At 53.4% G+C, this 16,520-nt stretch overlaps 1 protein-coding gene across 2 annotated transcripts; it reads right to left on the bottom strand.

Annotated features, from left to right (window-relative positions):
* Nucleotides 1-4,861: 4,861 nt before the first annotated feature.
* Nucleotides 4,862-8,611, bottom strand: LOC139044087 (ral guanine nucleotide dissociation stimulator-like). Of its 2 annotated transcripts, none has more exons than XM_070503660.1 (7): nt 8,278-8,611; nt 7,431-7,499; nt 6,913-6,987; nt 6,294-6,326; nt 5,795-5,916; nt 5,498-5,589; nt 4,862-5,163 (listed from the first exon to the last, which is right to left on the bottom strand). In XM_070503660.1, exons 1-7 carry the CDS (start codon nt 8,419-8,421, stop codon nt 5,102-5,104), a joined length of 597 nt encoding a protein of 198 aa, XP_070359761.1. In that variant the 5' UTR covers nt 8,422-8,611; the 3' UTR covers nt 4,862-5,101. The 2 variants fall into 2 exon arrangements, with proteins under 2 accessions (XP_070359761.1, XP_070359762.1); XM_070503661.1 differs by lacking the exon at nt 8,278-8,611 and adding an exon at nt 7,739-7,905.
* Between the last annotated feature and the right edge of the window lie 7,909 nt (nt 8,612-16,520).

Below are 16,520 nucleotides of genomic sequence, written 5' to 3'. Positions count from 1 at the left end.
GATGAGCCGGGAGAGGAGGACGTTTAGGGGGTAATTAGACTGGAAGTTGTGTGTATAAAATTGCAATACGACATTGTAATGCAGATTATTCCTATTTGACCAATACTGCATAGCAGAGGGTGGGAAATGAGCCTGGTCAGAGAGAACACAGTCAGGTTAAGAAAGAGCCTTATATTTTGGCCACAGGATTGTGGTTTGATTCTGAAATTAGTGGACGGTAAGTGCAGGTTTCCTGCGAGGGGACAGCCATGATCAGGTCTGCTCTGTGGAAAAGTCACCCAGGTCAATGTGAGGAACAGACTGTTGCTGCTTTCAAAGTGTGAGAGAGACTGAGGGACGGAAACAGCACGGGAACCCTGGGAGTGGAAGGAGAGGAGCGGGTCTCTGAGGGGTGAAAAATAATGTATCCCAAAATTCCAATTAATTTTTCCATTAAGTAGTGAATTTTTACTAGAAACAATGCCAGAAATGTTATATTCATTATTTAAATCTCCCAGAAACTATGAATTTGGTATCATTATCCTATTTCATGAAGAATGTGACTGTAGTGACAGTGCTTGTGCAGGGCACATAATGGAGTCTGGAGACATGTTCAGAACTCATGGTTTCCAGGTATTTTGCATTTCGCTAGTACTCTGATTTTTAATTCACTTTATTTTTTGAACAGTTGTACAGTTACAAAAACTTGCTGTGATAGTACAGAGAGTTTCCCTCAGCTCCGCTCGCAGTTTCTGCTCTTATGAACACATCCTGTCTGCTATCCTACACTACATTTAGTCCTTTCTGCCTAGCCTCCCCTGGCTGTGACAGGTTCTTGGGCTTTCCTTGTTCTTGAAGAACTTGGTAGTTTTAGGGAGTAATGGTGAGGTGTTTCGTAAAATGTTCTCCAACAGAATTTGTTTTATTCTCATGATTAGATTGGGATTATGGATTTGGGACAAGAAGATCAGAGAGGTAAATTGCCATTTTCATCTCATCATTTCAAGGGTCCATGCTCTCCCTGTGACTTCCCCCCATTGATGTTAATGTTGGTCACCTGGCTGAGGCAGCGTTTGTCAGATGTCTCCCCTGCACAGTCACTCTGTCCCCTCTGTCCACACTGTGCCCTTTGTAGGGACTTTTGTCTGTGCAGCCCGTGCCTAAGAAGCGGAGAGTTAGCCTCGACCTCCTTTAGAGCAGAATGTCCGAGTGAATCATTGGTATTCTCCCGCACAGGAGATTTGTGTCTTTTCATTTCCTTATTATTCAGTTATTTACATTGTTACAGTATTGATATTCATACATTCTCCGGATTATAATCCAACAACTTTATTTATTTTGTTTCTCAGGTTGTTCCAGCTTTGGCGATTGAGAGCTCCTTCAGTTAGTCGATGTGTCCCTTTGGTGTCCCCCCAGCATTCTTGGCTTTTTTTGAGTAGCATTTCATGACTTTCTTATGTTGAATGACACTTTAGTCTCATTTTCTTACATTTCCTTCTCGAATCCTAGAATTGGTTATTTCTACAAGGAACCCTGTTTCCTTTTGTTGGACTGTGGTATTAGAATTAAGACCTGGGTACCAGGTGTGTTTGCAGCTGTCAGGGCATTAGGTTCTTTCAGCGGACATAGCAGGGAAATATATCTGTGTGTAGTAGCCTGTGTGTATTCAAACACCTATAAATATATCTATACACAGCCTTCTGTGTCTATGTTCAGCTAAAGTAAGTTCATACTGATGTCTCCAACTCTATCACCACGTGGATCATTCTAGCCTCTTCTCCTTGCTTATCTGTAAACTCCTACTCCAAATAATAACCTTGTGCCCACTGTTCACTGTCCATTTACTTATCTGCTCATTTTCAGTCCACATGGATAGAAGTATCAGCATTGTTAACAATACCCCCCGGGTCACAACTTTATCAGCTACAATACAGTGCGTCTGCACAGTTTCTTTCATCTTCAGTTTTACAGACTCGACTCACTTCCCAAATTACATATTTCTGCACCTTTTCACCCACTCCCTTCATTCAGACTGTTTCATACATTTGTAATACAGTTAGATTTTTTCCACAGTTTTCATTCACTTTGGGAATTTTCTTGGACACATACGTGGCTTTTTGCTTGCACACATTGTTTCACTCTCTGTGCTATAAAATTCAGAGTTTTGATAACTATCTAAGGTTTTTTCCATATTTACAGTATTATGCAGAAGAGTTTCACTGCACTAAAAAATCCCTTGTGCTTTATCCATTCGACTCTCCTTCCTCTTCCATGAAGACCGTGCTACTACTGACATTTTATTGTCTCTATACATTTGCCTTTTCTAGAATGACATAAAATTGGTGTTCTACAATAGCCTCTTCAGATCGCTTCTTTCACTTAGAAATAAGCGTTAAAATTCATTCATGTCTTTTTGTGACTTAATGCTTTGTTTCCTTTTATCACTAAATAATAATAATCCATTTTATAGCCGTACCCCGGTTCTTTCTCCACTCACCTATTGAAGAACATCTTGGTCATTTCCAGTGCTTAGAAAGTATAAATAAAGCTACTATCTATATTAGCCCACAGGTGTTTTGTAAACCTATTTCCAAATTACTTGGGTAAATACCTAAGAATGCAGTTGCTGGATTGTGTGGTAAGACTATGCTCATCTTTGTAAGAAACTGCCAAACTGTCTTCTGTTATGGCTGTACCATTTTGCTTTCCAGATCGCAATGAATGAGAGTTTGCTTTGCCCCACATCCTCACGTGCAGTTGGTATTGTCAGTTTCCTGCATTTATCAGTTCTAATAGGTGTGTAGAAGTGTCTCATTGAGGTTTTATTTGAAATTCCCGAATGACCTGTGGCGGTGGTTGTCTGTCCTCAGGCTCGTTTGCCATCTGTATGTCTTCTTTGGTGAGGGATATATTCAGGTCTTTTGCCCATTTTTCAATAAGGTTGTTTATTTTTTTGTTGTGGTTGACTTTTTTTTTTTGAAGATTTTATTTTTTCCTTTTTCTCCCCAAAGCCCCCCAGCACATAGTTGCATATTTCTCATTGTGGGTTCTTCTAGTTGTGGCACGTGGGACACTGCCTCAGCGTGGCTTGATGAGCAGTGCCATGTCTGCACCCAGGATTCGAACCAGCAAAACACTGGGATGCCTGCAGCAGAGCGCGCGGACGTAACCACTCAGCCACAGGGCCAGCCCCCTGTTGTGGTTGACTTTTAAGAATTCTTTACATATATCTTGGACATATTTTCTTTATCATATATCTGTTTTGCGAATATCGTCTGCCAGTCTGTAATTTGTCCTTTGACTCATCGATTTTGCCTTCCACAAAGCAGGAGTTTTTAATTTAATAAAGTCTAACTTGGGGCCAGCCCGCTGGCACAGTGGTGAAGTTCACGCACTCCACTTCGGCAGCCTGGGGTTCACAGGTTCGGATCCTGGGTGTAGACCTACACACAGCTTGTCAAGCCATGCCGTGACAGCATCCCACAGGACAAATAGAGGAAAATCGGCACAGATGTTAGCTCAGGGTCAACCTTCCTTACCAAAATAATAAATAAAGTCTAACATCAGTTTTTTTTCATAGATTACATTTTCAGTTTGTATCTTAATAACATAATTCCAGATTCGAGTCCACTTAGAGTTTGTTGCATAATCTTTTTAGAAGTTGTATTGTTTTGCATTACATTTAGGTCTCTGTTCCATTTTCTAAAAGTTTGTGAAAGTGTAAATTCTAATCTATGTTCATTTTTGTAAGAGCTTTAATGAGGTGCAATTGATAGAAAAAGAACCTGACATTTCTAATATGTACTATTTGATGACTTGCCCCCCCATATCAACTGACAGATATGTATAAATTTCTCCTTTAGCCTGTGACAGGGTGGATCACATTGATTTGATTTTGGAATGCTGATACAACCTTGCATACCTGAATAAATTTCCTCTTTGTCCTGGTGTATGATTGTTTTACATTGTTGGCTTCAGTTTTCTAATATTTGTAGAAGACAGTAACTGCTCATTTCTGAGACTTGCTGTTCTCAAGTTTTCCCTACTTTTAAACCCTAGTTTTGCTTTTAGGGTACTGCTGGGCTCATAAGATGAGTTGGAAAGTGTTGTCTCTGGTTATATTTTCTGGAACAGATTGTTGGGAGCACTAGGTTTATGGAGGGAGACCTGGCTGAGGCCCTAAAAGCTGCATCCCACAGCTTTCCCCTTGGACAGGCAACAAGCAGGAAATGGTATTCGGAGTCAGGGACCAGAAGCCCAGGGGGATCCAGTCTAGGTCAGAGGTGAACAGGGAGCCCCTAGTGGGCCCGAGAAGGAAGAGTCCTGCCTGCCCATGGTCCATGTCCACAGGACCTTCCTCTGGCCTCATCCTCTCTATGTGCACGTTTTGAGCTTTTGACGGTATTTTCCCCACTTAGAGCTGAAGCCATTGCGGAGACTGAATCAGAAAACAAGGTCCTAATCTGTGTGCAAGAGAAACCGGGAAAATGTTCCCTCTTCCGGCAGAGTGTCAAAAGGCAGCCACTGTCCTGGGCAGGACGTGTGCTAGGGACAGGCACGTGCTACTTTGACAGACACACCCAGCTTAGTGGTTGTGGCTCTGGCTGAGAAAACGCCTCCAACCACTTAGTCCCAAGAGGTCGGAGGGGCCATCTCTGCTCCTGGACAGGGTGAACCACACTGCAATGATCCTGTCCTCGGCGGGAGGGGCACTTGGGCAAGTCCTTCAGTAGCCAGGGAGGGGACTGGCACTTCTCCCTTCTCCACATAAACTGAGCCGCTCACTCTGGGAGATTTCTAAATTCGAGGAGGAATGTGAGTTTCTGGATCTGGTTTCCATGAGTGCTGCGAGCGAAAGACTCACACCTCCACTCCCAGGATTAGAAAGAAGCAACAATTTAATATAATACTCAAACGGAGCATTTACCATTGACAACAAAATATGGCCCCGCCAAATAGGGAAATAGGTGCTGGGCAAAAGGGGGGAGGGGGAAGAGGGGTTGGTGCCTTCTCTCGTGGCCAACAGGGGACCCCAAGAAACGGATCACAAAGTTCTCCTCATCAGAATCAGGGGAGGTGGCCCTGTGCACCCTGAGTGTCAATGCTGTGTCCCCGCTGTAGCTCAGCTGGTCTCAGGAGGGTCATCGACCACCACCACTGGGCCCTTGGTTGGGGGTCTGGTGTCTGGAGAAAGAGAGGCATTTCCTGAGCGACCTGCCCTGGAACCACAGTGCACACCCCATCCCGGCCCCCACTGCGCTCTGTGCTCCAGCCCTGTGCTCAGTGCTCAGTCAGCCAAGAGCACCCCATCTGTCCCTGACACAGGGGCTGATATTTAGCATCACCCACTTCACAGAGGAGGAAACCAGTCCCAGAAACGTGAGTGCAATCGCCCAGGACGGGACTGCTCAGCAGTGGAGCTGGAACCCAGGGCCAGCTGTCTGCCTCCCCAGGCCCACGCTCAGCCTGAATGTTTCCTGAGCCCATGGTTTCAGCCACTGCCGGTCTGGACACTCACTCTGGCCTGAGCGGTTCTTCTTGCCTTTGAAGAAGAGTCGAATCTTTCTGACCCAGTGGTATCGGGGCTCCAGCTGGCAGGACAGGCTGTAGCTACAGGACAGAGCGGAGCTGGGAGCTCTCAGGAGCCACACATCACATGTGCATCCTGGAGCCTGCCAGCAGCTGGGGTCGAAGGGCCCCAGGGGTCGCCATGCAATCGGATCAGGGGCTGACCATGGAGCAACGGCCATGGGCTCTGGAGCTGGTCAGCAGAGAGAGGCTGCCCTGCCCTCCCCCAACTCCTGACCCGACTCACCTCTCCTCCTTGCTCAGGGGCTCCACGGCCTGGAACCAGGCCCCAAAGTGCTCGTCGGGCTGCACGGTGTACAGATTTGCAGCCTCCTGGAGCAGCTCGATCTCGTCCATCAGTTTGAATTGCTAGGACAGAGCAAGCACAGGATGCCCACAGGGCCTGAGTGGGGGACCCTGCAGGGCTCGTGGAGGGGGTGAGGAAGGGGGCAAGGGGCCAGTCTGGGGCCTTTGCCCACTTGGGAACCCTCCCTCCCTGCGATTCCAGTCAGGGCTTGCCTGCTCTCACACTTGGCCCAAAATAGCTCCTCCTCCAGGAAGGAGTCTTTGATGCCAGCCCTTCCCCCACCCGCCAATGCCATAGGATCCCTAGCTCTGTATATCGAACTGTGCAAATAAATGTCCCAATCCAAATGGGGATTGGGCCAGAGGGGGTCCTGCCCACTGCGGGGGGGTCTCTGATTTCCAACCCCCACCCTCCCCACCGGGAGGCCGCAGCCGCTTACCTCATTCCATTTCCGACAGTTGAGCACATTGCCCTGGAAAGCAGACAGCCGCAGTCCATCAGAAACAGCCCCCTTGGGCCAGCACTAGCCCCCGTCCACACCTCTTGCAATGTTGCACTACTGCCAGTGGGCAGGCCCATCCAGAGCCCGGACTTGGACCTGGGCCAGTCTCTGGGCTCCAGAGCAGGGGGCGCAGAGCAACTGAGGCAACAGACCTTGTGACCCAACCCTCTCTGATGACACGTGGGGAGACTGAGGCCTCAGGCAGGAAGGGACAGCTCAGCCTCTGATGTGCTTCCTGACTGGGAGGGGCCCGACTTCTCTTCCCTCACTGGCAGGGCCAGAGGGAGAGGCTGAGTCCAGCTCAGACACCACCTCCTGCGGCCACACAGTCAGGCAGCTCTGAGCCTCAGCAGCCCAGGGAACCTGGACGGTGGCTTATGCAGAGCCTGCATCACCCACTGGGGAGATGGGCCTGACACCCTAACTCCCACACGAGGCTGGAGGCCCTGCTGAGAGGACCTTTGCCAAATGCAGAGAGCTCAGGGCTCAGGACAGGACTCTCTCCTCCCCACCCTCAGGAGCCTGAGCCCCCGGACCCACCTCCAGGCTCACTCACCTCCACATAATCCTCCATCGTAGCGTCCAGCAGCTCCAGGGAACGGAAGAACGTCACCAGGGAGGGGACGACACCCTGTGCCGCCATCGGGATGGGCATGGTGATGAGCTCCCGCTCTCAGGTGCCCCCATGAACCTTCCCCTGAAACCCCTCAGCCCAGCCTGCTGCCCACCCCACGCTCCCACACAGAGCAGCCTAGGATCGTCGGGACACCCCAACACACACAATTCCCTCCCCCGCTTCCGTCCAGGAACACCAAACTCCATCAGTCAAGTCCCAGGGCTGGCTGTTGGCCCCTCCCAGGGGCAGTGGCCCCTGCCCTTCCCCACCCCAAATCTGCCCTGCTGCCAGCCCTTCCAGGCCTCCTCCTGCTCACTGCCACTGCAGGCCCGTCATGCTTGGCAGCCACAGCAGATTCGCCTGAGGAGGAAGGCCCCTCTCCTGAGGGAGGTCTCCAGCTGGGAGGGGGAGCCCCCTCTCCTCTGACTCCTGGGCCCCTCCCCCACAGTCACCCTCACCTGCTGCCGCTGCCTCTCCTGGGCTCCCTGGCGGGCCCTCTCTGCAGTCTTTAACACGGAGGTCGCCTCCTGTCGGGGCCGAGGACAGGGTCAGTGCGCCCATACTCCCCTCCGCATGTCCCCCAAGGCCCCTGATCTCAGACCCTGGCCATCGGCTCCAGTCCCCTGCTGCCTCTGCTGCTCCCACCTCCAGGGTGCTCTGATTCTAGACCAGTCCTGGCTCCAGGACTCAGTCCTGTGTGACCTTGGGCCTGCCCAGGCCTCCCTGGCCCTCTTTCCTCAGCTGAAAAGTGTGAGGAGAACGTCACCTGCTTCCAGGAGTCTCCTGAGGACTCAGAGTCATCTGCGTGTCATCACTGCTCTCCCCTCACCTCTCGAGGAGGAGCCGGCACAAATCTCCTCCCGTTCCTGTCCTCCCTTGGATGGTAGCACCCCGCTGGGAGGCCTGCACCGCTGATCATTTCCCTCCACTTCCCAGAGGAGGAGACGGAGGCCCCCAGAGGGGCAGTGACTGGCTCAAGGACCCACTGGGAGAGGCCGCTCCCCGTGCCAGCTACAGGCCCTGTCCCCGCTGCCTTCACCCCAGCCCTGGCTCCAAATCTGACCAAGGCCCCGACCTCTGGACTCCAGGGGTGTGTCCAGACCCCAGCTGAACAGACAGGGAGGGGGAGGGCAGGGTGTCTTGGGGGACCTGGCCGAGTGGCCCCGGCCTGCCCCACCCTCACGGGGCTCTCTGACCCCCAGCCTGGGCCGAGCCTTGCCATAGCCTCACCTCCTAGGATCCCCTCGGGATGCCCCCCTCCCCTCTCCTTCTGGCCTCCTTCCAGATCTCCAGCCTCCAGGTTACCTGCACCAGCAGCTCCCTGCTCACGCGTTTCTCTCTCCTGACCCACTTCTTCCAGGTTCGAGAACTCTCCCTGCGGGGTGGGGAAAGAAAGAAAGAAAGAAAGAAAGCAAGAAAAACTGTGGGATGCTTGAAGGCAAGTCCCATTTATTTGAGAACCCAGCAGATCCAAACTGCCTGGGACCTGGATGAGGGATTTCTCTGGGGTGCTCTGAGCTCTAAGGTCCCCATGGGACTGCGGAGGGGCCTCTCCTCTTGTCCCTTGGGGCCTCCATTCCCAGATGTCCCAAACAGATCTCTTTGGAACAGTGTTGGTTTCAGCTGCATAGAGGCTTCTGTTGCTGCAAAGGAAACACCTGAGAATCTCCACCTGGGCTCAAGCCAGGATCTGGTCTGGAAGGAAATGAATCCCTGGGACGGAACTGCTGGCCGAAGGGCGCTGAGAGACTCAGAGACCCAGCACCCAGGTCAGTCCCTGTGCCCGGCATTCGCTGTCTCCCAGGTGGTCTCAGCTGACTTTGGGGGACATGCCGGCCCAAATCAGGCTGCCTGGGCCACCTCACCCTCATGGTGCTTGGCTGGAGAGCAGACCACCCACTACCCACCTGGAAACTTGTCCCCAGGTGTCTTGGAGACGGGCAATGGCAGGGCTCTGCAGGGCAGAAAGGATTGTGTGGAGGGAACAGAAGTTCCCGAGGCATCGGCACTCCTGGGGAAGCGAAGAGATGGAGCTGTGAGGGGGAGCTGAAGCTCTGCTGCCTCTGGTTTCTGTCCCCTCATGGACTTCCCCTGTCCTGGAGGAGACACATGTCCAGGGAAGCCAGGGAGGGCACACCTGCCACCCGACGAGTAACACTGCCAGGCGCAAGGATTTGTAGCTCAGCACAAGGGAGGAAGTGAGCTTGTCCCCACTGGGACCTCAAGTCAAGGTCAACGTGGCCCTGGCATGAGGGTCAAGGGACAGTCCAGGGACTAAGACCCCAGACTTCAATCCTGAGAGCAGAGAAACAAGAGGCAATTCTCACGCATCCAGACAGGGCGTGCCAAGGCTTACCTCAGCCACCCTGATCCACAGCTCAACCACCCTGGCCCTGTCCTGTGCTGTCATGCTCGCGTCCCCAAGGCAGGTGACGAGGATGCAATTGGCCACGGTGTTGTCGTGCATCACAGTGTCACGGACGGTGGGTGCCAGGTAGTCTCGTTCCCTGTTGTCGCGCTCGGACCAGATGGAGCCGAGGCAGTGGGCGGGCACCAACGTCTTGAACAGCTCCTGCAGAAGATTCGGAGTGTCACCCGGTCCTGCCGCACCCCAGCTCGGCGTCCACAGTCCCCCATAGGACCAGCAGGGTGAGATCAGAACTGGAGCTCAGGAAGCAGAGCATGTGGCCTGAGGCTTGTGGGATTCCCTGGGTTTTGTCTGTGTCCACTGAATGCACCCAGTCCAGGATGACCCCGGACTCAGGACTGTGGGGAAGGGAGGGGACATTTGCTCCCAGCCCTGTCTCACTTCCTCCAAGCTCCAGAAGGCAGCCCACACATGCCCACCAGAAGGGCCATCATCCACCCATCCCAGTGCCCCTCGGGTCCCACTCCCCATTCCCATGCACATTCCCCCCGAGGCAGGGACAACCCCCAGCTTTGTTTGACTGTCTCCACTGGAGTCAATACACATCACCTTCCTGGTAAGTGCTGAGGCTGTCCGGGCCACCTGCGCAGATGGGGGATCCACCCAAGGACCTGGCAGCACTTCAGTGAGTGCCCATCCCCCACCAAAGGGCCAGACTCTGCCCACCTTCCACTCTCTCCCACCTCATTCATCGGCACAGCCACCCTGTACAGCAGGTGCTGAGTGTCCGTCTCTACCGTCCCCTGTTCGCTAGGGGACAGCGAAGGCTTGGGGAGAAAGAAAGCTGCCCAGGTCACAGTGTTGATAAGGGAGGGAGCAGGGATTTGGACCCAGATCATCGGAATCCCGAGCAGGGAATGGCAGGTGTGGGGCGGCTCATGGCACCGGGAAGGCAGGGGCCACCCACCCCGCGAGCTCCTCTGCTCACCGCAGCCATCCTCGTCAGCTGCTCTGCCACCAGCTGGGGAGGGAAGTCCAAGATGTTCGGCTTCTCCTCCCGCAGCTGGTCCTCGGTGGTCACGGCCCAGGGGCAGCTGGGCTCTGAAGCTGCCTTTAATGATGGCCCTTGCTCTGGTCCTGGAGTGGCTGACTCAGGGGCTGCTGGCTCCAGCTCTACCACACGTGGTGAGACTGGAGGTGCAGCTGGCTCCAGCCCGGGGGATGGCACTGGCTCTGGCTCTGGAAGTGGCAGGAGCTTTGGAGCTTGCTCTGGAGGAGGATAAAGAGAAAGTTTCACCCACACACCTGACAGTTTCTATGCCTTTCCAAAGATAGGAAGGGCTCCACTGCCTCTAAGGGAACGCTAGCCCATGAACCTCAACACAGACAGTCTTCCCAGACTCCAGTCCCCTCACCTTTCCGTTCGGCCTCAATGGCCTTGAGATGCTCCAGGTGGCCTGGCAGAAGGTAGGCATGGCCCTCCACGTGGGAGCCACCAAAGCTGACGTGCAGAGTGGCCAGCTGCAGGGTCCAAGAGGGAAACCGCAGGGGCTCCCTGCAATCCTGCCCTTGGCCCAGCCAGGTTCCCAGCAGGAAATAGATAGCACTGCGTGGAGGCAGATGGGCCAGAGAGTCAGTGGCCTGGCCTTTCCTTAAACACTGCCCTCCCAAGGCACTCATGTTAGCATCTGTGCCCCTGTGCCAGACCCTCCCCCTCCAGAGGAGGGCCCCATCCCAGCCCTGAGCCCTGGCTGGCTGTCCTGGCTGTGGCAGGCCTGCTCATCCAGCAGGCTGAACACAGAGTCTGTGAGAGTCTCTTGTTCCCACCGATACTCTCCTCCCCAAGGGTCTGGACACAGCCCACCCAAGCCCTGCATGAATGTGGGCCACTGGAATGAAGACTCCAGCAGACTTGGGAGCAGCTTGCTCACACACCTCCTACTATGGACCTGGCGGTGGTGCTCACAAGGGGTGGATGTGGAGAAAGGGAGGCAGGAGGGGCTGGGACTCTGCTGGGAGTGGGTCTCTAGTGAACAACGCAGCCCAGCCTCCCTTCCAATTCTCAAGGGGCCTGGGACCCATGCACAGCTCTCTTTGAGTCCAGTCCTGCCGGAGTGGAAGCCACCAGAACTCAGCCCTCCCATGGGAATCACAAGATGGGTGAGATGCAGGGTTCTCCCAGGCCTGACCCGGCCACAGCCTCCATCCTCTCCCTGCACCCTGTTTGCTAGAGACAGGAGGCCGTCCTTCTCGACCCAAAGACCACTCACTTTGGGAGGTGGTCCTGTCCTCCAGCATCCCGCACGCATTGGGCCAAGCTGCCTCCATGTGTCCCAAAGGGGATGAGGGCATCGCCCGGGATGGAGGGTAGATGGGACCTGTGAATGATGTCAAGTGTGACTGTCTGACTCTCAGATTAGAGGGGAGGGCCAGGGAGGCTGTCTGCTTCAGTCACTGAGTGACACTTAGTGTGTCCAGAAGTCCTGCTCAGAGTAGGTCCTTCATAGACATTGTTGAATGATCTCCAACCAGAACCACCCCGGGTGTCTGAGTGGGCCGGGTCCCCTCTGTGGCCCTAGAGATCCCTAAGTGGCTACACCAAGGACAAGCACCAGGACCAGCTGGATGGCATCTCAAACTCCTTGACAGGGTGCTCTCCAGGTGCTTTTCCAAACTCAAAAAGCCACAAGCCAGTGAAGGGAGAGGAAGACTACTTTCCGTGGGGGACAGAGAAATAATCACCACCAGCAACCACAGCATGGCCCACCACCCTCTCTGCAGAGCCGGGCACCAGGGCAGCACCTGGAGGGCTGATCCCATTCATCCCTGGGAGAAGCCTAGCAAGTTCATCCTCTGCCACCCCACCTTTCAGAGGAGCCAACTCAGGCTCAGAGAGATGCGGTGACATTCCCAAGGCAAGACACACAGCTGGCAGTGGGCAGAGTCACCACTGTGCTGAGGAGGAGGTGGGCAGTCACCTGGGAAACAGCTGGTCCAGCACCTGGTGGGCTGTGCTGGAGCCTGAGTAGCTGCAGAGGGAGGTGATGACACTGCAGAGGACTCTGCTGGGGAAGGCTAGCAGCACAGTCTCTGAGAGCCTCTGCATCATGCCTGCCTGGAGGCCACGCATCCTGCAGGCCTCAGTGACAGACAGAGTGGACTCATCTTCACTCTGGGTGGGACGAGGAGGGACACAGAGTCAGGGTCACCACTGCGAACCACCAGTGTTATCGGGGTCTGCAGCTGACCCAGGAAATCCTAGCCCCTCCCAGACATCTGCGACAGGTGAGCCAGGGGTCCCAACTCAGCAAAGTTCTGCGCTCTCAAAGTACAATCTGACTTTGGTCCTGCGAAGGATTCCACATTGATCTCCCTCAAGGCCATTTGCTCGCTGAGGGACAACAGAGCTCCCTCTGTGAAGAGCACCAGCCCAGTGAATCCTCAACAGACACCCCTCTCTAGAGAGGAGAACAGAGGCTTTGGCATGCCAAGTGGCTTCTCTAGGTCCTGTGGCTCAGAACTGAGAACCGCCCAAAGTGAGGGCTGAGGGACATCCCCTCTGACTGCCTGAGGCTTCATCAGACCCTGACCTGGAGGGAAATGTTATGTGGCCACCTCACCCCTCCCAGGTATGGAAACAGTGTACAGGGCAGTGACACGTTCTGAGAATCCCTTTGACTTTCAAACACGCTGATGGTTATTTCTTTTACATTAAAGGGAGTTTGGAGACCCTTGTTATCGAGGTTTCATTTTCAAAAAAAGGCAAAATTCAAAGATACTCAGGGCCTATTGGGAAGCGACAATGACATCAACGTTTTCTCTAATCTTCCTAGGAAAATGCAAAGAGTGCCCTCCTACCCTCCTATGCAGCTGGTGGGGAGGAGCGGAAGTCCAGATTCCTTTGGGAATGGGACTGTGGGACACTCATGGGGGACAGCCCTGGTAGGGTCCCAGGAGAACGGCAGTTTGAGGTTGGATTCTGGGCCTGCCCTGGTCATCTCAGGGGCCTGGGTGGGAAGACCCCTCCGTGCCCACTCTCACCTCAGAGCTGCCCTGGTTATTGATGGTGGCGCGGTGCAGCTGGTCCCTGTCCAGGGAGATGGAGTACCCGAAGCCATCCGCCAGCTCTTCCACCACCTCCTGCGTGCAGCTCTGCAAAGACAGTGCCCGAGAGCCGGGCCCGGAGGTCTGAGGGGCCTGCCTCGACTTGGCCACAGGAGGAAACCCCCGCACAGATCAGGTACTGAGCAGCATCTGCCTAGACCTCTAGCCAGGGAGGGAATGAGATGACACCTGGAGGGCTCGGGACTAACCTATGGGTAGAGGAGCTTGGTTCCCAGCACCCACTCTCCCATCCTGCTAGCCACCACCTAGGCTGGGAACACAACACACTGCCAGGCTTCCAACACCGAGCAAATGGCTCCTGCCCAGGGTGGGTCCCCGCTCAGCACCGCCGTCCATCTCTCACTCCCCTCCGACACACAAGGAAGCTCAAATTGTTGTGCAGGTGGCATCCAGTTGTGGCCTAACCCTGTTGGCTTTCCCTGTGTTACCTGAGTGCTCCTCCTACCAGTTGGACAGAGGCGGTGCAGGTGAGGGCCAAGCCAGTGTCTATAGTGACTGAAAAGGCTCTTTTTCTTGGCTTTCCTGAAGCCAGAGCCTCCACAACTCGGGAGACAGCAGGAGAACATCCTCTTGTCTTCAGTGTCTCCACTCAAGTGGGCTCAATAGGATGCTATGTCTAGAATGTGGGCGCCTGGAGACCAGTGTGCTAAGTTCTGTTGGGGTCTGTTTTCAAGGAAGTGAGGTCACTTCCTCAAGTTTCCCTTACCTGGGCCCCTTCCTTCAATCACACCCACCGAAAACCTCTCTGGGATCTTGGCTGCTCACCCTCCTTGCCCATGTCACCTCCAGAACTGTACACAAATAGCCAGCACAGATCCCAACACAGGACCTTGTGATGGAACCAGGGTTCCAGCTTGAGGACATGCAGCTGAGTTCCGACCTCTTTTTTCCTACAAGCTCTGTGTCCTGGAAATGCCAATGGGCCTCCCAGGGCCTCCTCAATCACCCAACCTGCACGATGGGGGCGAGGCCAGAAATAGCTCCCTTGGGACATCCTCAAGTGTAGAACAGACAATAGCGACAACACCTGTGGTCTGGTTTGCATGTGTCTGATGCACACACTTAGAGATTAAAGAATGACAAGAAGGGGTGGGATGTAGTGTGGAGTACCCCTCAAAACAGGACTTGGTTCCAGCTCTATGACCTTGAGAAAGTCACTGCCCCTCTGGGCCTCATTTCCAGGTCTGCACCTTTAAGAGGTGGAAATTAGGGGAAATTCAGATACTTCCATTCACTGGCATGAAACCTTGCAAGGTCTCCTGTTTGACTTAGAATCAGACCCAAATGCCTCGTGTCGGCCTATGTAGTGGGCAGTCTCCACTATGGCTCCTGGTGCTCACTGTCTTCTGCTGTGCACGTCCTTGTGGAACCACAAGTGGTCAGGAACTGCCTTCTGAATAGAATGCAGCCAAGGTGATGGGATGGCCTGCAACCCAGGGTTAAGAACAAAAAGCCTGGCCCTTCCTTCTTACTCATTGGCTTTAGTCCCCTCCGTCTTTCCCTCCTTCTGTTTCCATCTCTCTCTCTCTGCATCTTATATCTCTGGAACTGGGGGAGCAAGTGTGCATGCTTTCAGTTGTCCTATGAAGATGTTCCATAGGAGAGAACGGAGGGAATGATTGGCCAACAGACAGGTAGGAACTCAGACTTTCAGTCCAAACAAACCCCGTCAACATGCATGTGAGTGAACTTGGGAGCAAACCCTCCACAAGTCGAGCCGCAATATCGCCGCAGCCCCTGCTTCACAGAGACCTTGAGGCGGAGGCACCCAGCTAAGCTGTGCCCCATTCCTGGCACACAGAATTTGTGAGATGTTAAGGATTTGTATTTTCTAGGTGCAATGTCTTAGAGCAGTGTCATCAGAGAGCGACGGGAAAAGCACAGTCTGCCAGTTCCTGCCCTCTGGCCCTGCCTGTCCCCATCTACCCTCCTCTCTCTTCTCAGGCTCCTTCCAGCTCCACTGCCCTCTTTCGGACATTGTCTGGTCAGACCCACTTCTTCCTGTGAGCCTCTGCGCCAGCGGTGCCTTCCCCCTGACACTCAAACTGTTCCCAGACACAGGCAGGCGTGCCTCTCATCTGGCACCCTGCTCACAGCAAATGTCACCCCTATGATGCCTTTCTGAGCCTCCCAGGCACAGGCTCCACTGTCACAGGTCTCCCACCTGCAAGGGCATATCATCATGTCCTCCTTCTTGGTCTCATCTGGATAAAGTGAGTCCATGAAGGAGGGCTTTCTGCTTGGCGGACGAGGAGGCAGCTTCTTCTGGTTTCCTCAGGATCATGACTGTCTCTTCTGGGCTGAATGTTTCCCCTCCCAAGTCCATTGTGAAAGGAAATTCTCATTCCCTTGCTTTCAAGGGTCTGGTTTCCCCAAGAACTCAGGGAGACTGGCCTCTCCCTGGAATGCGGCACCAGCCCCTACACCCAAAGCCAGAAAATTAGCACCCAGCTTGAAACACCACCAGATCCTGAAGTCAATTCCTGCTGAGGTCCCACATCCATTTTGTAACCCCATAGTATCTCCTGATCTCACCTTTCCCCTAAGACACAGCTCCCAGCCTGCCCTTGGCTTCTTAGAGGAACAGTGGGATTTCCCAGAAGCACTCCCAGACTGGGCAAGAAATGTCTTGAAATGTTCTCTATGTATTTTCCAGGACATGGGATATGGGGAGAAGTCATTTTGGTTGTGTATGTGCAACAGTTTTGATGCGAATAGCATCTTTTTCAGACAGAGATCAAAGAGTGGGGCTACAGGATGTAACAAGAAAATGGATACACTGAGCCAACGTCTTCATGGTGTGAAGTCATAGGGAGCAAAGAAGATGGTTAAGAGCAGAGAATATGGAGCCACAACTTATGTTCAAATTCCACCTCAATCACTTCCTAGATATTGGTAGAGGGCAAAGTACTTACCTCATTGGTGCCTCAGTTTCTTCATCTGTTGTTGGCAAGAAGGATAAGTGTACCTAATTTGTGAGGATATGGAGAGTGCTAAAGGAGTTAATGTTTCAAAACACTTGCAACATCCAGCACATTGCATGCCCTGTACGCAT

Source organism: Equus asinus, unplaced genomic scaffold (genome assembly GCF_041296235.1).
Source record: "Equus asinus isolate D_3611 breed Donkey unplaced genomic scaffold, EquAss-T2T_v2 contig_585, whole genome shotgun sequence".
Lineage (NCBI taxonomy): Eukaryota > Metazoa > Chordata > Mammalia > Perissodactyla > Equidae > Equus > Equus asinus.
This window is presented reverse-complemented; position numbering and strand designations above follow the sequence as displayed.